The 23911-nt window shown below is 42.7% G+C and overlaps 1 protein-coding gene across 1 annotated transcript in view; it reads left to right on the top strand.

The window, feature by feature from the left end:
• camk4 (calcium/calmodulin-dependent protein kinase IV) overlaps positions 1 to 23911 on the top strand; it is a 115722-nt gene that overhangs the window by 12673 nt on the left and 79138 nt on the right. Inside the window, exon 2 of the mRNA XM_078214670.1 lies at positions 22355 to 22433. Coding sequence (XP_078070796.1) covers positions 22355 to 22433 — 79 coding nt within the window. The remainder of the gene's footprint in view (positions 1 to 22354; positions 22434 to 23911) is intronic.

The raw sequence follows: 23911 nt of genomic DNA, 5'->3' as shown, positions 1-23911 counted from the left end.
TGCAAGCAGCTGCTACAATTTAGTGCACTTTTAGTGAAGTGAGAGAAACCTATTTAGTGCTAACATGGTATTGTTAAGTTCTTTGCATTGAGCATCACTGAAACACTGCAGCAGGTTGAGGACAGAAATGTTTTGACTGGTTTTAAACTTTTCGGTGTAAAGCACTCTGAAGTCTGACCCTGCTAAGGACTGCTGTAGAATTTAAATAGTGTCTATTGGCACTAATAGAGTGGCACAACTGTACTGTTCACTAAATATCTATTATTCTAACAAGCCTGTCCTTTTGTTATGTTAAATTATTTTTGCATTTAATAAATGAAAGTAATGGCTGGACAGTGCCCACCTGGCACACTAGCAGTGCCCAGTGGGCACCATAGCTGTGCTGTGGCAATGCCAGCTGAGTGGGTGTGGAGCTTGAGTGGGTTGGGGCTATGATAGGAAGAAGGGGGAGGCAAGGGAGAGCTCTGTAAGGGTGGGGGAGCTCTGCTGATGGGGACGGTGATCAGCGGTGTGGGTATGCAAGGGAGGTGATCAGTGGTGGGGAGGGAGAGACCGGCACAGAGGGTATTCAGTAGATGGTGGGGTAGGGCATCACACTGCGACCAATAATGGGGGGGTTGGGAGGGTGGTGGCAGGGAGTCTCTCACTTCACTGGGAGATCAGAGTGAGCCTGAGCAGTCTGCAGCTGGCTTCACCCTGTGTGGAGAATGTGATCTTGCACAGGAGTGGATTCCACATCCACTTCCAGGCCCACCAACTTTACGCACACGCCAAGTGTGAAATTAAGGCCTTGGTGTTTCTTTTCCTTCTCTTCCTGCACTAATTTTGCCCGAACGGTGGTAAGGACTGGTCCCTTATAATTGTGAACTTCTGAGATTTGCAGCAGGCAACCATAAATCTGGATGTAAGGTTAAAACTGTATTGCAAATTTCATGAACATTTCAAGCAGTGAAAGAATCACCTGAGCACTTTGAGTATCTGCCCAATAACATTTCTGCTAGTAGCATGGCTGTCACTGCACACCAGCTTTACAACTGTGCTTGGTTCTTGACAGGATCCATTCCTGAAGGAGATAGAATTGTAATTCAGCAGCCAGCCTGTAAACTGATAGCCTGAATGGAATAAAGGCAGCAGAGGAGGAATGAAACGTGATCACTGCCAGTAAACCGGGCACATATCTGCAGGATTTGATTTGATTTATTATTGTCACATGTATTGGCATACTGTGAAAATTATTGTTTCTTGCAAACGATACAGACATTGATTCATGATACAGACAAAGCATGGGAAGCTGGTTTGAGTGATGGACTGGGCTTCATTCACGACCCTTTGTAGTTTCTTTCAGTCTTGGACAGAACAGGAGCCATAGAAAGAATGCTTTCTATGGTGCATCTGTAAAAGTTGGTGAGAGTCGTCGCGGACATGCCAAATTTCCTTAGTCTCCTGAAAAAGTAGAGGCGTTAGTGGGTTTTCTTAACTATAGTGTTGGCATGGAGGGACCAGGAAAGGTTGTGCTGCATGTGGGTACAAGCAAGATGAATATTAAGGACATCGGAAGCTTCCAGGATGGTAACATGAACACACAATGTAATGTGGGTGCAGTCTGATAGCACCGTGCATCCAAGAAAAACCTGCAGTGTGTGCAAAACCTAGTGCTATCACATCATGCCTTATTCTGTTCATTGAGAAAGTCATGTAGGTGCTCCTTCTGATATAAAGAGCATTGGTGTCCACACTGATACAACAGTGAACAGAAAATTGGAAGACATAACAGATATTATCAGGCACAACCTTGAACGAGATCATGGCATAGAAGTTAAGGGCCACTGAGGGCTGGATTTTACGGCCTCCCACCAGGCATATTTTCAGAAGGAAGGGCAAGATTGGAGCTTTCCTGTCCACTTCTGACCTGATTAATGCGCCAAAATCAGCAGCCTGCCTGACATTTTAAAATGAAATGAGCAATTGAGCTTGTTTCCAAGCCAATTGACCCATATTCCATGCTCCCCACATCATAGAGCAGTTGCGTGGGCAGGTGGGTGGAAATGGGGAGCCTGGTTTTGAAAGAAATATTTGGAAAGGCAGGAAGGAATTGAGGGGCACAGCATTTGGGGAAGTGTCCTGTGTTCATCAGGGGTACCCTCCCAAGATGTTACCATGCCCCCTTTATTCCTCCCCTTCTGTAATCCAAAACCTGTCCCCTCATCCCCTTCCCTCCCCTCCTTAGGCTGCTCGGTCCTTCCCAGTCTTAAAAACTCAGCAATTACCTAACTCCAGGATCTTTCAAAATTCATTCTGGGAATATTCAGTTCTGTCACTGCTGGGATTGCTAGAACTGTCTGTCAACCTGATTGGCTGGCTGCTCTCAAAGGCAGGACTTCCTCCCACTGAGGGACCCAAATTCCACTGTCAGTCTATTTAGCCCAGCAGCAGTGCATTATTTCTTAGACCTGCTGGCTCTTGCAATGGTCGAGAGTGTCAGAGCAACCTCTTACTTGTGAAATTCAGCCCCGCGATATGGCTGTGGCTGATGATGTTGATAACAGTCTCCTTGGTGAAATGGAGACACTTAAAAGAGTGTTTCTCTGTGAAGTTTTTTTAATGATCCAACATTTGTATTATTGTAAACCAAATTATAGGATTCACTAATGTTTACATAAACAGCAAAAGTGCTCACTGAAGACTACTGTAGGGATGATCTAATACAGATGACACTCCTCACTTTTGCTGCTTCCCATATCCTCCAGCCCTCAGAGGCCACCCATGACTGAAAATAAAATGTTGCAAAAGGAGTCAAAAGTAGTCCAATAGTAACAAAGCGGTGTTAACAGAAGTCAGAATTCAGTTGTAAAAGATAGACTACAAAAACACCCAGAAGTTAACCAGCAGTCATAAACTCACTTGCATGTAATAAGAACATAAAGAACATAAGAACTAGGAGCAGGAGTAGGCATCTGGCCCCTCGAGCCTGCTCCGCCATTCAATAAGAACATGGCTGATCTTTTCGTGGACTCAGCTCCACTTACCTGTCCGCTCACCATAACTCTTAATTCCTTTACTGTTCAAAAATGTATCTATCCTTGTCTTAAAAACATTCAATGAGGTATACCTGCAGGGAATTCCACAGATTCACAACCCTTTGTGTGAAGAAGTTCCTCCTCAACTCAGTCCTAAATCTGCTCCCCGTTATTTTGAGGCCATGCTCCCTAGTCCTAGTTTCACCCGCCAGTGGAAACAACTTCCCTGCTTCTATCTTGTCTACTCCCTTCATAATCTTATATGTTTCTGTAAAATCTCCTTTCATTCTTCTGAATTCCAATGAGTATAGCCCCAGTCTACTCAGTCCCTCCTCATAAGCCAACCCTCTGAACTCCGGAATCAACCTAGTGAATCTCCTCTGCATCCTCTCCAATGCCCCTTTCTCAAGTAAGGAAACCAAAACTGTACTCCAGGTGTGGCCTCACCAGCACCTTATACAGCTGCAACATAACCTCGCTGTTTTTAAACTCCATCCCTCTAGCAATGAAGGACAAAATTCCATTTGCTTTCTTAATTACCTGCTGCACCTGCAAACCAACTCCTTGTGATTCTTGCACAAGGACACCCAGGTCCCTCTTCACAGCAGCATGCTGCAATTTTTACCATTTGAATAATGGTCCATTTTGCTGTTATTCCTACCAAAGTGGATGAGCTCGCATTTACCAACATTGTACTCCATCTGCCAGACCCTCGCCCACTTACTTAGTCTATCTATATCCCTTTGCAGACTTTCAGCATCCTCTGCACACTTTGCTCTGCCACTCATCTTAGTGTCATCTGCGAATTTTGACACACTACACTTGGTCCCCAACTCCAAATCATCTCTGTAAATTGTAAACAATTGCAGTCCCAATACTGATTGTAGTTGTGCATCCCTTTAAATAACATCACTGAAGAGTCTGTGCTGTCTGTTATCGTCTATTATTTACAAATTACTTAACAAACACAATTATTATGGGTGAGTCAGGCACTGGAGCAACCAGTTTCACAGAAGTGTCCTACAACAAGCGTAGGACAGGATAATGAGGCTATTAAATGATTCCAACAAAAATCATGGCCATGTATGGAGGAGGTCTATTCAGTGTGATGGGCTTTGCAACCACTTACAGTGCAGAATGAGTACATGCACACTGCTCACTACAGTGGAGACTTTGATTCTCATTTTATTGTTGCAAAACAGAATGGAGCAAATTTGATGGCCATTTTGTCAAGTATTGCTTTATTTTGGATCAGATGCAGTGATTGGAAGATTTGTAGATAGTAAAAGCTGAATGGATCTTCTTCAATGAATTTCTTCATTTATTAAAAAACTGGACAAAACTTTTACCAATTTTTTGTATTTGTCATGTATTGGGCAGCACGGTGGCACAGTCGTTGGCACTGTTGCCTCTCAGCACCAAGGACCTGGGTTCAATTCCGACTTGGGTGACTATCGGAGTGGAGTTTGCATGTTTTCCCCGTGTCTGCATGGGTTTCCTCCTGGTGCTCCGGTTTCCTCCCACAATCCAAAGATGTGTGGGTTAGGTTGATTGGCCATGCTAAATTGACCATTAGTGTCAGTGGGATTAGGAGGGTAAATATATGGGGTTACGGGGATAGGACCTGGGTGGGATTGTCGTCAGTGCAGGCTCAATGGGCCAAATAGCCTCCTTCTGCACTGTAGATTCTATGATAATTACACCCCTACAGCAGCAATGTACCTACCTTGAACTAAGTGACCCTGTCCCTGCAAATTTAGGACAGAGTTGGCATTGGTAACTGCAAATTCTACTCCAACAGTGGAGTAGGTACCCAAGAATTTTTATCCCTTAAGATTGATTGAGGGGTGGCACAGTGGTTAGCACTGCTGCATCACAGCGCCAGGAACCTGGGTTTGATTCCTGGCTTGGGTCACTGTCTGTGTGGAGTTTGCAGGTTCTCCCTGTGACTGAAGGTTTCCTCCGGGTGCTCCAGTTTCCTCCCACAGTCTGAAAGATGTGCTGGTTAGGTACATTAACCCAAACAGGCACCGGAGTGTGGCAACTAGGGGAATTTCACAGTAACTTCATCGCGGTATTAATGTAAGCCTTACTTGTGACTAATAAATAAACTTACTTACTGATGATATTGAAATTCCTTTGGCATGAATAAGGCACCTGTTAATTAAGTCCACAGCACTTTAATGGTACGCTTATTAGCACTGATTTAATGCTGACAAGTGCATAAAGAACTGTGGGAACTCTTTAAAATTTTAGCTAATTATGTAGGGGTTGATTTTTTAAAAATCAAATGACTGACCAGTATAGTCAGAGTTTCAATGATCTTTCTGTAGTCTAATTAATTATTTCAATCCATGAATTTATCGCAGACCTTTCAGTAACTGCTAATGAACATGGTGTCCTGATTACAAGATATACCACAGGTCACCAATGGAAATGTCCTTGGCTTGTACTTAACAGTGACATTTGGTCATAATGTCATAAAACATTAGAAGTGTAATAAATCATCAATGTTTTGAGCAAACAAACTTCTAGGAACTAGATAGAGCTAATGTTATACTTTGTTCATCAGATAATATGTAAACAATGGGTTTGAAGTGAATGAGGATAAGACAGCAACAAAAATTAATATGAGCACCTGTATTTCACTGCATACCACATCTTTATATAAATAACTATATACTTGGGATAAGGTAAGTTCCAGGCTGGACCAGCAGTCCAAACTGATTTTGAAGAATATTGAACCCAGCTTGTTCAGAGGGCTGACTAGCTGCAATTGTCCTCAGTGATACGATGTTCACATTCCAGTTTATTTAGCTTTGCCAGCACAGATTTCTTGGTTCAATTTTCTGGTTGTAAATAACAGTATAAGTTCCTTTTTTTTTAGCATATTAGCTTCTAGTGTGTTGACAAGTTGTTTATCTGTGCAAGTGTTGTACTTGCACATTCATCCTTTCCTGGGTTACTGTCCCATGAAAACTCCCCTGTTCAATAGGTACTTGCCACTTTCTATGAGCCCTGATTCATTGTCAATCTTTTTCATCTGGAGCTTCAGCAGAGCAATATATCCATAGGGGGCGGCACGGTAGCACAGTGGTTAGCACTGCTGCTTCACAGCTCCAGGGACCTAGGTTCGATTCCTGGCTTGGGTCACTGTCTGTGTGGAGTTTGCACATTCTCCTCATGTCTGAGTGGGTTTCCTCCGGGTGCTCTGCACAGTCCAAAGATGTGCGGGTTAGGTTGATTGGCCATGCTAAAATTGCCCCTTAGTGTCCTGAGATGCATAGGTTAGAGGGATTAGTGGGTAAAATATGTAGGGATACGGGGGTAGGGCCTGGGTGGGATTGTGGTCGGTGCAGACTCGATGGGCCGAATGGCCTCTTTCTGTACTGTAGGGTTTCTATGATTTCTATGATTTAGTTGCAAAGATTCTTTGGGAATGCCTTCTTGCCTCAGACCAATTTTCAGTCTTTTAGAATTTGGTCTCCTTCATGAAAAATTGCAAATCTATGGAACAGTTCATACATTTTTTGGTCCATGTCATCAGTTATCCATTCATGGCTGATAAGATCTGAAAACTTGAATCTGTTCCATTGGTACTTTGACATGTTTTAATTGTCCCAGTTACCTGAGGGGGAGGAAAGCGCTTGCCCTCTGCATAAGGTTGTAGTTGCAGAAGCACAATTATCTCAGGGGCCTTACCATGGCCAAGAGTTCCTTAAGTCACTCTTGTACTGAACACGCCTGATTATTTCTACTAAATTAACTTGCTGCTGGTGAGTGGAATTATAAATATCCAGCCAAATCCAGAACACTTTTAAAATCTTTTGGGTACAGCACAACTTCATCAAAGCTGATTTTCTTGAATCTGGTTTTACATGTTGATTTTCCTTACAACTGGAAGAGAGGTTAATAATATAGAAAAAGTTTGAATGATTGCATACAAAGCAATTACATTTACTTGGTGATGCAATTAATTATTACTGCAGTTTTCATGGTTCATTTTGATTGGATTTATTATTGCCACACGTATTGGTATGCAGTGAGAAGTATTGTTTCTTGTGTGCTATACAGACAAAGTATACCATTCATAGAGACGGAAAGGAAAGAGTGCAGAAAGTAGTGTTACAGTCATAGCTAGGGTGGAGAGAAAGATCAACGTAATGCGAAGTAGGTCCATTCAGAAGTCTGATGGCAGCAGGGAAGAAGTTGTTCTTGAGTCGGTTGGTATGTGTCCTCAGACTTTAGTATCTTTTTCCCAACGGAAGAAGGTGGAAGAGAGTATGTCCAGGGTGCGTGGGGTTCTTAATTATGCTGGCTGATTTTCCAAGGCAGCGGGAAGTGTAGACAGTGTCAATGGGTGGGAGGCTGGTTTGAGTGATGGACTGGGTTTTGTTCCTGACCCTTTGTAGTTTCTTGCGGACTTGGATAGAGCAGGAGTCATACCAATCTATGATACCACCAGAAAGAATGTTTTCTATGGTGCATCTGTAAAAGTTAGTGAGAGTCGTAGCAGACATGCCAAATTTCCTTAGTCTTCTGAGAAAGTAGAGGCGTTGGTGGGCTTTCTTAACTATAGCGTCGGCTCGGAGGGACCAGGACAGGTTGTTGGTGATCTGGACTCTAAAAACTCGAAACTCTCAACCATTTTTTTTTTTTTTTTTTTAACTGGTCGGTGCAACATCGTGGGCCGAAGGGCCTGTTCTGCGCTGTAATGTTCTATGTTCTATGTTCTATGTTCTATTTCTACTTCGTCCCCATTGATGTAGACAGGAGCATGTCCTCCGTAACACTTCCTGAAGTCGATAACTATCTCCTTTGTTTTGTTGACATTGAGAGAGAGGTTAATTTTGTCTAGTTCACCAGATTCTCTATAATAAATAATGGATAAAAGCAAATTACTGCAGATGCTGCAATCTGAAACCAAAAGAGAAAATGCTGGAAAATCTCAGCAGGTCTGGCAGCATGTGTAAGACCAAAAGAGAAAAGAAAAAATGGTGGAAAATCTCAGCAGATCTGGCAGCAACAAAGTCTGGACCCGAAACGTCAGCTCTTTTCGCTCCTTACAGATGCTGCCAGACCTGCTGAGATTTTCCAGCATTTTCTTTTTTGGTCATCAGATTCTCTATCTCATTCCTGTACTCCGTCTCATCATTGTTTGAGATCTGACCCACTACGGTGGTCACATCAGCAAACTTGAAAATCGTGTTGGAGGGGAATTTGGCCACACTGTCATAGGTGTACAAGGAATAAAATAAGGGCTAAGGACACAGCCTTGTGGGGCACCGGTGTTAAGGATAATCGTGGAGGAGGTGTTGTTGCCTATCCTTACTGATTACGGTCTGTGGGTTAGGAAGTTCAGGACCCAGTCACAGAGGGAGGAGATTTTCTCCACATGCTTCTTACTCTCCTGCAAAAGCACATTCTCAATTTGGTGCTTCAATGTGGTAGCTAGGTTGCACTTGAAATTTCTAGTGGCTGATTCTAGTGGCACTGACAGAAGTCAGGAACAGAGGATAACCTACTTGCTTGCAGTTGTTGCATTTTCTGGAGATAAAAGTGATATGAATTGTTGATTTATAAATTTGAAATTGTTGTTGGTCAAGGGTTCGCTACTGGAGTCTTTAGGCAGAGCAGTCACAATGCGACACAGTGACCATCTGGACCATCTGGAACTCTTGTGAGGTTTGACATACTAATGTTTCTGAAAGGCAGTAAAGAAAGATCTGGATTATTCATATTAACCAGAAAGCCAACTTCCTATATCTGTTTCCCCGAAACTTTTTATTGTCCATGTTGGCACTTTAGACTCTTTTGTCCTGGTGACATTTCAGTGTTGTTGTTTATTACTATTTTGAGGGTAGCTTTCAACTTCATTGTGGACAGAAAGCCAGAAGTATTAGTTCGGCTGTTCGTTGTTCATTAAATCAGATTCTTCTTTCAACTCTGCCAGTTTTTTACACCAAAGTTGATAGTTACCCCTTTACTTTTATCTGTTTAATTTATGAACTAGGTTGCTTATGGATTTGTTTTCGTTTGGCCTGAGGTTGCCAATTTTGCAAATTTTCTGATACACTACTGTCATCACAATGCGTATATTTGTTTCCCTCAATCTTTTGGTCAATGGCAAAATTGTATTTGAAGCAATGTTATGATCAATTATGCAAACAATGTTTAATAATTGCCAACATGTTGGCTGCATATTATTTGCATGTTAGGAATAACACACAATTTTGAAAACACCCAACTCCATAGGATTAGGAACAGAATTCCTGCATTCTATTTGAGCTGTTAGTTTCATTCCACCATTCAGCCAGAGCATGATGATGCTCTACATTAGTGCTTCTTTCAGTCTTAACATCAACTTAATAATAGTGGTTCAATATTGCCATTCAAATTATTTATTAATTTATAAACTGGATTGGTTTTCAACTAATTAACCATGTGTTGGCAAACACTGGGAGGCCTTAAAGACCTGTAACATTTTAATTTCCAAGGATTGTAATTGATTTTAAATAGAAGCACACAACTGGTTGTGGCAAATCAGAAGCCCTTTTACAATTTGACAAATTATCTTCTCTACTGACTTAATTAGATTCTTTCCTGATTTCTTCTTTGTTTGTATATACCCATTGGAAACATAGATCCAATATCAGTGCTGTAGATGAATCCTACATTAATGACCACATTTAAATGACTGCATTAAATAGAGATTCCTGCTCCTGACCTTTCTGCTTCAGGAAAATACATGACATGGGCAATTCTGCCAGCCCGCTGCGCTGCTCGAGCCGGGAGACATCAGTAGCGGCTGTTTCACCATATAGTGGATGTGAACCTGCTTTGCATTTATCAGCATGCATTTCCGTACTGTTAACACCCGCCCCCCACCGTATCTTGACTGCCAGCCAGATATTGACATTGGCGCGATTCATACAGTCGGCTGTGACGGGGGGGCGTTGATGATTGGAGTTGGAGAGGAGAAGGTGGTCAATGATCTTGGGGAAGGGTGGAATGCTTGCTCCATTCAGGAGTGCAGAGGGGGGAAGGCCCTGATGCCTCAGTGATGAGGTGGGGGGATGTTTGTTGGAGTTTTGATTGGGGTACCCTTTAAAGATGGTGCCCCGATCTCTGAGCAGCTAAGTTTTGCCTGCATGTTTACACCCAGTCCATGCCAATGATGGCGTAATTCAGACGCCTTTGATTTTTTTTGGCAGAGTGAGGTAGAATCTGGAGAGAAAACCGACTGGTTTACTGGAGAGAAACACACTGGGTTTCTCATCAGAAAGAAAACTCTGCCATTTTTTGGTAAGATTTTGCCTATTAACTCTATTGCTCTACAGATATTGCCAGACCTGCTGGATTTTCCCAGCACTTTCCTTTTTAAGACAGATGTGATAGATGAGTGGAACAAAAAAAGGTTAGTATACAGGCAGCAAGATTTTGGATGAACCAAGATTTATAGAGGTTGAATATGGGAGCAAAATACTGAAGATACTGGAAATTTGAAATAAAGGCAGAAAATGCTGGAAATATTCAGCTTCTGTTGAAAGAAAGAGCAGGCTGACAATATAGAGGCAGTGGACAATATGTCCGAGGAATGTTAGACTCTAGACTTTCTTCTTATTAGCATTCATGTTCTGGTAATTGTTCTAATTTATCTAAAATGTTTTCTGGTTTTAGTTATTAAATTTAATCTAATGTTACCTCTGGCTGTGTTTATTTTGATATTATCATTGATGCGAACATTTCAAATCCTGCTGGAAACATATTAATTTGCGAACTTATTGAATACAGTTCAGTTCAAAATTGCTTTATCCGTCTGTCTCGCCTAATTTGTAATGTATTACCAACGGAAATAACAAACTTTTCCAGTGGTAAACAGTTAGCAAGTAAAATTGATAGTTTCCTGCTGATAGTTCGATCATTAATATAGATGTGTGTTAAGTTGCCAATTAACATTTTTCTATTGGAATCCAGTGGGTGATCTTAAACAACCCAATATTGTAAAATGTTTTTGCCATGAAATGCATCTCAACATCAGTTCTCCTGGGTAACTAATTAATTTTGCTTTCAACGGAGACTGTGGTGAAACCTCAAAGGAGGAAGTCATTAACAGCTGTCTGCATCGTAAGTGGGGCAACAGTGTAACATTTCCTGTTTCAACTCTAGCTTTACACTTTACTTTTAAAGTGATATTTTTTTTGAAAGCTGTGATGTTTGTTGGCTGGGAAAGAATCAAATGTGTAAAAACAAAAACTGTTAAAATCGAGCCAGCAGTATACAAAGAATGCTATATAATGTGTCTATTCACTTAGGTTTATGCTTATTTATTTATAAAAATGGTTTAAAGAAGAAAAACTGCATTTAAAGTTGCAAATGTTTGCCTGCTCTGAAAAATTATTTCTCGATACACATCATGCATTGACAAGCCATCTACATCTTTCTGGAATTGGTTTTAAGTCCTTATTAAAATTCTGTCTCTATGGATGGAAACATTATTAGAAAAGCTGTTCTTGAAAGATTGCTTCTTATTTTATTTTTGTTCATGGAATGTAGGCATTGCTGGCATGGCCAGTATTTATTTCCCATCCCTAATTGCTCTTGAAAAGGTGGTGATGAGCTGCTACCAAATTATTGTTCAGAATTGTGCTGTTTTACATAAGCTCCATAGTCTTCTGTAATCTGATTGCCTCCAATAAAGTGGTTGTTAAACTCATTGCTGAGTTCATTGAATAAACCATTGGTATCTTGAAAATGTCCACTACCATGACCAGTCGGGTGGTGCCATCCAGTTTGAGTCAGCCAGGGTGTTCTGTATAGTAGCTATTTGCTGCCTGCTGCACAACATGAAAGAGGATGGGAGCTGGACAACTAGGAGGACCTAGAACACCAATCTTCCACTGGAGAGGCCAGAGGGGGAGAAAAAGAGGAAGAGGAGGACAAAAGTGGAGCTTCAGAAGTTTCTGACACATATACATTGGATGAAGACAGCCAAGACCATCCCAGGCCTCATAAGAACTAGGAGCAGGAATAGGTAATTCAACCCCTCAAGCCTGCTCTGGCATTCAATATGATCATGGCTGATCTCAACTCCACTTTCCTGCCCGTTCTCCATAACCCTTCAACAAATCACTAATTAAAAATCTGTATCTCCTGGCATCCACCGTACTCTGGTGTAGTGAATTCCATAGATTCATAACCCTTTGAGAGAAGTAGTTTCTTCTTATTTCTGTTATAAATCTGCTACCCCTTATCCTAAAACTATATGACTTCTTGTTCTCTATCGATATTGTTTCCTTTAGGGACCTGTGCATTTGCATGTCAGGATCCCTCATTTCATCTATCCCTCTCAGTATATTCCTGTGTATTGTTTGACCTCCCTAAGTGCATTACCTTACACTTATCAGAGTTGAACTCCATCTATCACTTTCCTGCCCATTCCACCAACCTATCTATATCATTTTGGAACTTAGAGCTATCCACTACACAGCCAATTTTTGTGTCGTATGCAACTTTCCCAATCATGCCCCCAACATTCAAGTCTGAATCGTTAAAGGCAAGGGTCCCAACACTGAACCCTGTGGAACAACACTTGAAACAGCTTTTCATTTGCAATGGCAGCCATCGACCATTACCCTTTGTTTCTTGTTACTAAGTCAACTTTGGATCCAATTTGCCACATTACCCTGTATTCAATGGGTTTTACTTTTTTGACCAGTCTGTCATGTGGGACCTTGTCATGTGCCTTACTAAAATCCATGTAAATAAGATCCACTGCACTACCCTCATTGGTCCTCCTTGTCACTTCCTCAAAGAATTGAATCAAGTTTTTACGGCATAACCTTTCCTTAACAAAGCCATGATGACTATCCCTGACTAGTTCATGTCTTTCTAAGTGACAGTATATCTTATCTTTCAGGATTGATCCTAACAATTTGCCCACTACTGCAATAAGACTAACTGGCCTATAATTGTTTGACAATGCCTCCATACTCTTTTTAAACAACAGAGCCACATTTGCATTCCTCCAGTCCTCCGCCACCTCATCTGTGTCTAGTAAAGATTGGAAAATACTCTTCAGAGCACCTGCTATTTCTTCTCTGACCCCCTCAACATCCGAGGAGATAATCTATCTGGTTCTTGCGATTTTCCCACTTTCAAAGATTCCAACTCTAATATTTCCTTTCTCATGATTATTTTATCCAACATTTCACAATGCTCCTCTTGGATTACCATATTGGCATCATCCTTTTTCTTCATAAATACGGAGACAAAGGACTTAAAACTCTTCCTATATTCTCCGCATCTTCACACAAGTTCCCTACTTCATCTTTGATAGGTCCCACTTTTTCCTTAATTATTCTTGATATACTAGTAAATCTTTGGGTTTTCATAGAATCCCTACAGTGCAGAAGGAGGCCATTCGGCCCATCCAGTCTGCACCGACCACAATCCCACCCAGGCCGTATCCCCTTAGCCCCACATATTTAGCCTGTTAATCTCCTGACCCTAGCATCAATTTAGCTTGGCCAATCAACCTAACCCACACATCTTTGGAGTGTGGGAGAAAACTGGAGCACCCGGGGGAAACCCACGCAGACAAGAGAAACTCCACACAGATAGTGACCCGAGGCTAGAATTGAACCCGGGTCCATGGCGCATTGAGGCAGCAGTGCTAGCCACTGTGCCATCGTGCCACCCTCAATCTTTCCTTAATCTTGCTTGCAGATATTTTTTCATGTCCTCTCTTTTATTTCTTTTTTTTACTTGATCCCTGTACTTTCTATGATAAAAGCAAAATATACTGCGGAGGCTGGAATCTGAAACAAAAACAGAAAATGCTGGAAAATCTCAGCAAGTCAGACAGCATCTGTGGAGAGAAAATAGCATCAATGTTTCATTGTTGCCATCACCGCATGGTGGCATAGTGGTTAGCACAGCTGCATCAGCACCAGGGACCCAGGTTCAATTCTGGCCTTGGGTGACCGTATGGAGTTTGCATGTTCACCCTGTGTCTTGTGGGTTTCCACCGGGTGCTCCAGTTTCCTCCCACAGTCCAAAGATGTGCAGGTTTGGTTGATCGGCCATGATACTTTGTCAGTGGGTTTAGCAGGGTTAATATGTTGGGTTATGGGGATAGGGCCTAGGTGGGACTGTTGTCGTTGCAGGTTCAATGGGCCGAATGGCCTCCTTCTGAACTGTAGGGATCCTGAGGGGACGATCTTACAAAAAATATTCTAAGTCCTGGATGAGGGTGAAAATGGGAGAGTTTCTGATCTGTTTTTTGGGCAAGTCCAAATCTGTTATCTTATCCACTTAGATAAAAGAAAAACCTGAAAAATGGTCCCCCATCTGTAGGGGCAGGGTGGGGCTTAAATCACCCGAATGCTGGTTGAGAGCAACAGAGGACGCAATTGTGCATGTACAAGTCTCTAGGAGGGAGTCTGTCACTCAGCCTCTGCTGCTGTCAGTCAACATCACACACAGCAACCCCCAGCTACCGTACGGGCCTGTGGCCTATCAGAACTCCCTCCCCTCCCTCCTCCTCCTGATCACTGGCCAGCCCCAATTGTCCTCCTCCCTTCCCCACCAATCCCTAATACAGATTGGCAAAGGCTCTCCCCTCCCACCCCCACCAATCCTTAATGCAGAGTGCAGCGGGTGCCTCCCTCCCTCCCCCACCGACCAGCTGCCTTGGTAAGACCCTGTCCCCTCAGGCTGCACTCCCTTGGCACTGCCCAGTAGGCAGTGCAAGATATGAGAAGGGAGGTGGTCAATGCAGGACTGAGAGTGTTGTACCTAAATGCGCGCAGTATACGGAACAAGGTAAATGAGCTTGCTGAGCACATTGAAATTGGCCGGTACGATGTTGTGGGCATCACAGAGACATAGCTGCAAGGGGATCAGGGCTGGGATCTAAATATCCAAGGATATGTGTCCTATCGAAAGGACAGGTAGATGGGCAAAGGGGGCGGTGTTGCATTGTTAGGAATGAATGAAGTTAAATCAATAGTAAGAAGTGATATAGGATCAGAAGGCATAGAATCTCTGTGGGTAGAGTAGAGGAATCGCAAAGGTAAAAAGACCCTGATGGGAATTATATACAAGCCTCCTAGCAGTAGTCTAGATGTAGGGCAGAAAATAAATCAGGAAATAGAAAAGGCATACAAAAAAGGCAATATTACAATAATCATGGGGGACTTCAATATGCAGGTGGACTGGGAAAATCGGGTAGGTAGTGGATCCCAAGAAAAGGAATTTGTGGAATGTCTCAGAGATGGTTTTTTGGAGCAGCTTGTGACAGAGCCTACTAGGGAACGGGCAATTCTGGATTTGGTGATGTGTAATGAGGCAGACTTGATTAGGGAACTTAAGGTGAAGGAACCCTTAGGGAGCAATGACCACAATATGATAGAATTTACCCTGCAGTTTGAGAGGGAGAAGCTGGAATCAGATGCAACGGTATTACAATTAAAGGTAACTACAAAGACAGGAGGGAGGAGTTGGCCAGAGTTGATTGGAAAGGGAGCCTAGCAGAGAAGTCAGTGGAACAGCAATGGCAGAAGTTTTTTGGGGTTATTCAGAAGGCACAACAGAAATTCATCCCAAGGAGGAGGAAACATGCTAAGGAGAGGACGAGGCATCCATGGCTGACGAGGGAAGTCAAGGACAGCATAAAAGCAAAAAAAAAAGCATACAAAGTGGCGAGGATTAGTGGGAAGCCAGAGGATTGGGAAGCCTTTAAAAGCAAGCAGAGGACAACTTAAAAAGCAAAAAGGGGGGAGAAGATGAAATATGAGTGTAAATTAGCTAGTAATATAAAAGGGGTGATGTCAATGGGAATTCTCATTGGCTGGGTGGCAGTAGGCTCTCGCACAATGCCTTTCGTTGATTCTGGATCAAGGAATATTTTCCAAACACTATTATTATCCATGACCCTTAATTTTGCAGAGCAGAGCAGGCTAAATTTTGTTCCTGGACAATCCATAGGAGACTCCAAGAGGGCAGCTCTTTGCTACCACTGCAGTAAAATTCAGAAAAATAAAGATTCGGGTGTCTTTGTAGAGCAGGGTACCTTTCTCCTTAACCAGCCGCAGAATCACCTCCTTGATGTGGCAATAATGGAATTTAATGCTGAAAGATCTTGGCTTCATTTCGGTTTTCAGCTTGGACTGCAGGTTGAGGTGCGCTCTATCGAGCAGCGGCATCCCAGGCAAATCCAGCATGTCTTTCAGCAGCTTTGCCACAAATGCAGTTGGAAGAGGGTCCTCACAGTTCTCTTCCACCTTATGAGGGCTCACTGAGGTTGGGTGAGAGGCAGAGGATAAGGGCGGGGGGAGGCTGGGTAAGAATTTTTGACCTTATTCAAAGTCCAAACCAGTCCAAAGAAATGCAGGCTAGGTTGATTGGCCATGCTAAAATTGCCCTTAGTGTCCTGGGATGCGTAGGTTAGAGGGATTAGTGGGTAAATATGTATGGATATGGGGGGTAGGGCCTGGGTGGGATTGTGGTCGGTGCAGACTCGATGGGCCGAATGGCCTCTTTTTGTGCTGTAGGGTTTCTAAGATTCTAAGATTAACTTGCAATAGGTCCATGAATCCAGGCTATGATTCTCAACTCCTCTGAGGAGGCATGAATCATGGAGAAGCTGGCCTGACTCCATGAAAATTGTGGGGGTTAGGAGACGGTCAGGAGTGCAGAGTGCAGACTCACTACCTGAAACCTTATCCTGCGCTAGTGAAAATTGGGAGCACAGTAATCCCGGAATCTGGTCCAGTCTGCAACTTTGAATCCCCGGCTCCATTCCGACATGGTTAGACACATGGTAATCCAGGTCCTTGTATTCAGGAATATTTAATGTTGAGCCCTGCCCTTCCTTGAGCCAGGTTTCTGTTGTGGCTGACTGCGTCAAGCTCTTGCACAAATTTACAAATCATTCTTTCCATCTCATGCTGATATACTTCAAGAGCACATGTGCAAAAAAGTTAGAATCATAAATGATTTATTCATAGCCATCTTAATTATCCTGAGAAGCTAATGAGTCACCTTCTTTTACTGCTCCAGTTTGTATGGTGAAGGTACTTTCACAGTGTTGTTTGATAGTGAGTTCCAGGGTTTCCACCTAGTGTTGATGAAAGAATGGCAATATATTTCCAAGTCAAGATGATGTGTTACCTGGGATTGATCTTGGTTGTGATGCTGTTCCTATGTTCCTGCAGCCCTTGTCCTTTCAAGTGGTAGAGGTTGCAAGTTTGAAAGGTACTGATGGAGATGTCTAGGTGAATTGTCGTTCATTTTATAAATGGTACACTTTGTAGCCGTGATGCATGAGTGATGGAGGGATTGAAGGTTTAAGGTGTGGAGGTGGGATGCCAGTCAAGTGAGCTTCTTTGTCCTGGATGCTGTTGGATTTTGTGAATGTTGTCAGATTTGCACTCATCCAGGCAAGAAGAGATAGTCCCATCAAACCCCTGACCATGTCATGTAGCTAGTGAAAGACATCAAGGAGTCAAGAGGTAAAGTCATTTGTACAGAATACCCAAATCCTGATCTGTTCTCAAGTCCCTGATACTTATGGTTCCATTCAGTTTCTGGTCAATGATGACCCCTGGAATGTTGATGATGGAGGTTCAAGGATAGTAATGCCATTTATTGTTCTGGGGAAGTGCCCAGACTCTCTTGCTGGTGATGGCCATTGCTGGTAATTTTGTGGCATAAATGTTACTTGCCACTTATCAGCCTAAGGCTAAATATTGTCCAGGTCTTGCAGCATCTTGAGTTGCACAGCTTCATTATCTAAGAAGGTGTAAATGAAACTCAGCCCTGTGCAATCATTCTCTCTTCTGATCTTATGATAGAGAGAAGACCATTGATTGATGGGGCAGCTATAGCTAGCTGAGTCTAGGACACTGTCCTAAGGAACTCTGGCAGTGCTGTCCCAGGGCTGAACTGCTTGGCCTCCAATAACTAAAAACATCATCTTTTGTGCTAAATATGACCCAGGTAATAGAGAGTTTTCTTGATTCCCAATTACTTCAATTTTATCAGGATTCCTTGATGCCACACTTTGTCAAATGCTGTCTTGATATCAAGGGCAGTCACTCTCACCATACAGGAATGGCTTTGCTGAGGCGTAGCTAGTTCTGGAGCCCACTGCCATTTCTGTTTCTGATGCATTTAGTCATTTTTATCATGTGGAGTGAATCAAATTGGCTGAAGACTGGCTTCTGTGACTATGCTTAGTTTGGTTTCTGCCAAATTGAAGTTAGTTGAAATCTCTTCTCTGATTGGAGTCATACCTAGCAGAATGGAAGATAGTTGTCGTTGTTGGGAGGTCAATCATGTCAGCCCCAGGATCTCTCTGTTGGAGTTCTTCAGGGCAGTGTCTCAGTCCCAACCTTCTTAATCAATAATTGTCCTTTCATCATATGATCAGAGAGATGCTCAGTTACGGTGGCACAGTGTTTAGTACCATTCACAACCTCATAGTTACTGAAGCAGTCAATTCTTGCATGCAGTAAGGCCTGGAAAGCATTCAAGCTTGGGTTGTTAAGTGACAAGTAACATTTGTGCCACACAATGACCATCTCTAAGAGGGAATTTATCTAATCCTCTTGGACTTTCAGTAATATTACCCTTGCTGAACCCCCCACTGTCAACATCCTGGGGTTACTATTGACCAGAAACTTAATTGGGCCAACCATACAAATCCTGTAGTTCCAAGGGCGGATCAGAGGCTAGGAATTCTGTGGTGAGTAACTTCCTCTTGACTGACTACAATTATGTCTGCTATTTACAGGATACAAGTCAGGAGTGTGATCGAATGCTTTCCACTTGCCTCAATGAGTGCGGCTTCAACAGCACTCAAGAAGTTTCATGTTATCTAGGACAAAGTAGCCCATTTGATTGACACACCACCACCTTAAATAAACATTTCCTCTAACATCGACGCACAGTGGCAGTAGTTTGTACTATCTACACTGCAGTAACTAGCCAAGCCTCCTTAGCCAAACCTCTGCCATGTTGAAGGACAAAGGACCGCGGACGTGGGGAAAACCATCACGTGCAAGTTTCCCTCCAAGACTGTTGCTGTGCCAAAATCCTGGAACTCCAACCTGTAACATTGTGGGTATACGTTTGCCACATGGACTACAGCCATTCAAGAAGGCGACACACCACCATTTTCTCAAGGACGATTAATGATGAGCAACAAATACTGTCCTTTCCAGTGATGTTTACATCCCATGAATAAATAAAATCTGTAGAGGGAGAGAAACAGAATTAATGGTCAAGATTTTACCATTTTTGTGGTCCCCTTGTTGGGAGAGGTTATGTGTTGCCAGCACACGAGTGGGTGGCAGGAATTCCACCTAAATTTTATGGGCAGCATCCAATCAAGGACAGCAGCCTGCCCCCAAGAGCTGCTGGCCTAAGTGCCTTCTTTGCCCAGAGCTGTCTCTTCACTATATAAAACCTTCTCTGCTGTGAGGCTGCCTCCATTTAGCTAGCTGCCTTCTCCATGGCTGGATAGCAAAATGGCTCTTTATTGGGTTTTTACATATGGAAATTGATTGCTTGCCTCCTTGGGCTACCTTCTGACATGGGTGGATGGCTAAATTCTTGTTTACTTGCAGTTCCACTATCAGTAAAATGCCCTGATGGGACCACATTGGGGTGCCAATATGACCCACTCTCTGTGATATTACCATCCCTCTGTTACCCCACCTTCCAGTCTTTAGCATGCCTCCCAGTGGCTGGTAAAATTTAGCGCCCCAACTTTTCAGGTCAATGACACCGTTCATCAAAACTGGGAAAAGTTAGAAATGTATCACTTTTCTGCAAAGAGAACTAATGCATCTTTAAAGGTTAAATACTAACCTGGGGATTGGCCTTGCTCATCAAGTTTCCTGTGATGTTCCCAAGGAAATCTGACTCTATCTACAAAGTACCATGTCTCAGTAGTAGTGGGTCTGTGTCTTCTGTTTCAGCCACAGGCAGTTAGTTCTAAATTTATATTTCTGATTGGGATTCAAATGACTCAATTTGGGCACCTAAAGTACCTTGGAGAGGTATGTTAGGTACATAATTGTAGAGAAAAGGCAACTAAATAGATGTTGAACAAAAGGCTATTTGTTTAAACTAATGAAAGGTCAATTTAAGACTGATAGTTTTTCTTTGTTTAAAGTTCATTTAGTATCACAAGTAAGTTCACATTAACACTGAATGAAGCCACTGTAAAAATCCACTAGTCGCCATAATCTGGCGCCTGTTCGGGTACATTGAGGAAGAATTCAGCATGGCCAATGCACCTAACCAGCACCGTCTTCTGGACCATGGGAGGAAACCGGAACACCCGGAGGAAACCCAGGGAGAACGTGCAGACTCCGCACAGACAGTTAGCCAAGCCTGGAATCGAACCTGGTTACCTGGCACTGTGAGGCAGCAGTGCTAACCACTGTGTCACCGTTCTTTTGCACACAGTGATAAGCCCTTGAAACAAATACTCGGACAGATTGTTGAGGCAAAGATGCTGGAAGCATTTAAAAAAACAGTTGTTTGTTGGAATTGAGGGTTATCTACAAGTTCGTTAGACCTAGAAACTTTCTGCGTCTAATGGCTCATGAGGCGGAGAAACACATGCTAATATCTGTTTCCGCAGCTGGTTTTTCTAGGTTACCAACCTGTCACCAGAGGCTATAACCTGAAGGGCGTCACTCTGCATCAAATGTGGCTGACCAGGAGACTCTCCTGCCCTTACCATCTGCCATAGGCATTTTGGAAAGATTTACAGGTTGACAGGCCTTCTGTGGCCATCAAATCCTGGAGTGGGACTCAAGCCCAGAGCTTCTGGCTTAGAGGCAGGAATACCACTCACTGCACCACAAGACTTCCACCAGTCTTTTGGGATGAATGAAATAATATGGACAATGGCTATTCTTATCTGCATGCAGCTTGTGAACCCACAGGAAATCCATTGGCCATCCAACTACCAGGGGACAAGGGGCCAGATTTCCGGCGTCATTTTAATATGCTTGGAAAAGCAGCCAGCATGATTAAGGATGCCATGCACCCCAGACATTCTCTCTTCCACATTCCCCCGTCGGGAAAAAAATACAAAAGTCTGAGGTCACCTACCAACCGACTCAAGAACAGCTGCCATCAGACTTTTGGATGGATCTACCTCGCACTAAATTGATGTTTCTCTACACCCTAGCTATGACTGGAACACTACATTCTGTACTCTCTCCTTTCCTTCTCTATGAATGGTATGCTTTGTATAGCATGCAAGAAACAATACTTTTCTCTGTTTGTTAATACATGTGGGAATAATAAATTGAATCAAACACCAGAACCAGCCACTCCTACAGTAGCAGTACCAGCAGCGATGAACTTAGCAGCTATTTCGATGTCCCTGGATTTGACGCTGGTTTTGAGGTCCCAACGTACAATGTATACCCTATGAACGGTGTGCTTTGTCTGTATAGCATGCAAGGAAACAATACTCTTCACTATATACGAATACATACGACAATAAATCAAATCAAATCAAAATCTGGACTGTGTGATACCTGCCCATTTTATTCTGGCAGACATGATTTCCATCGAGACACAGGCATGACTGATATGTTCAGTCACTGTAAAGGCATGCCATCGATGTGCTGGGAAGCCTGTACACGGCACAGGGAGGAAGGACTGGACTGAAAACCCTACCTTCCTCTTGTGCAGCAATCAAATTTTTACTTCAGACTGACATGAACACTGCACATCAGAACAAGCAGCCATAGAAAGGATGAAATTAGTAGGAGTTTATTTACAGTAGTGAACTTTACATACAAGTTATTCTTGATCTTTCTTACCCTGCCATTGCGTCTTGGTGCACCCCCAACGTCCATAGTGGAGGTGGAGGCTGCCTTCTGAATGCTAGGGCCTATTGACTATGATGATCTTGGCGGGTTTCCTCTGAAAGGACGAGACCTGGGGCACTGGCCTGCTTTCAGGGTCTTAGTGTGTGGCAATAGCTTGTGGAACTGACTGGGTCAGAGGAAGATGGGATTCAGTTGGGCTGGATAATCCTGAAGTCACTTGGGTGGATGGTGAAGTAGGGGCAACTGTCGTGAGCTTGAGCCATGACAGAGAAAGGCATGAGTGCAGCGCAATCGTTGTCAGATTGACAGTAGATCCAGGCGATTGTAGAATTAGACAAAATGCAAAAGAGCTAATAATACAGTTCAATATTATGGTAACATATCAACTAGATAAATGTGAATAATAATGTTTTATGTATAATTCGTATAAAATTTGCTGATGACTGAAAGATTTTATATCTTTTTTTTTAGTGGTGCTACTTCAGTGGTGTATCAATGCAAACAGAAAGGAACTGCAAAGCCTTATGCCGTGAAAGTGCTGAATAAAACTGTGAGTCTTTACTGTGCTTAGGCAGGAAATGCCATTCTATCTTGGGTTAACAGTGCAGATGGTTTTATTTGCAGGAACACTAAAGCAGCTGTAAAGTAAAACAAGAAAAGCAAGACAAAGAAAGAAAATGTCCATTGTTGGGAGTTATTTTAAGTGGCAAATTTATTAATCTATGGTATCTAATTCTGTTTAAAATCCCAGATTGCTTTGTTCGAATTACAAATCCATGCATTAGCTGTAAGTACACATTCTGATTTTTGATTACAGTGGCACTCCCTTAACTACTGTAATAAAAGAGAATCCCAGGTGGATAATGGAAATTGATGATTAATTGAGAGTTCCACTGAATTAAACCATGATGGTATAAAATGGCGCAAGGATAAATTCTACAGTCTAACAATTCTATTTGACACCATGAATTATGGCATATGATTTATGACATACAGTTACTATTCTTTTGTGTCTGTATCTCAATTATTCAGAATTTGCTCCCTGGAAGCCTTAAAAGTGGATATATCAAGGCTGATTTTCCTCCCTCACTTTTGCCTATTCAGGTGAAGCATACCTGAAGGTGGTTGGGCATTTGTGATCTATTTCTGGATGCTCCTCAGTTGACACTCCTTGCCCTGGGCCTCATCTCCCATCTCCACCCTGAGATCCCCCCTACCTGGTCCTGCACTCCAGGACTTAGATCTGGGGATTGCTTCTATGTAGATTGGTCGGCAGTTTTCTAAGGCAGGACTTCCTCCTGAGTGAGAAGCAGAAGTCCAATTACACCAATGTTAAATGGTTGCATTGCAGCCAGTATTGGTGGTGATGTTAGTGCCACTGACTCTTTGGGTGGTGGGCCAGGAAACCCCACTATCCAAAAAATCCTGGTCTCAAAGATTTTGTAAGTTATGGGGGAAGTGAAAAGTAGAACTGAATTTATAGCACAAGGTGTTATAAGCTATAGTGTTAAGTTAATAGAGCTTACTTAGTTTAATTCTTTTTGATTTACAGCAGTGATGGGCAACCTAGGCTAGTGAATGGGCCTCATGAGTGGCCCTCATTCATCTCAGTAGGCCACAAGATTGAAATCAAGCTTGGTCACTAACCATGACCCTTGAATAAGATAGAATACATTTAATACATGCCGAATATTTCATAACAAGTTATAGAAAGTGTTTAATCTATATATTAAAAGAACTGTCATCAACTTAGTGGTAAAAATAAAATAAATATTTACGCTTGATTGGATGTAGAGGGAGTGCATGGCTCTCAGTCAGCTCCAACTGAGTTGAGTTTCCGCCAACGCCAGCATGATGCCACCACTAAATGCATCTCCCCTCACTCCCATGTTATCATTTTGCAGGTAACATTCCCTCTGGGATACCCCAGTTCAGTCCTCCATTGTACTCAACAGCTCACCCCCTACCCATGGCACCTTCCCGTACAATTGCAGAAGGTGCAACACCTGCCCCTTTACTTCGTCTCCC

This window comes from Mustelus asterias, chromosome 6 (genome assembly GCF_964213995.1).
Source record: "Mustelus asterias chromosome 6, sMusAst1.hap1.1, whole genome shotgun sequence".
Taxonomy (NCBI): domain Eukaryota; kingdom Metazoa; phylum Chordata; class Chondrichthyes; order Carcharhiniformes; family Triakidae; genus Mustelus; species Mustelus asterias.
Note: the sequence above shows the minus strand (reverse complement) of the source record. Positions and strands in the feature narration are given on the sequence as shown.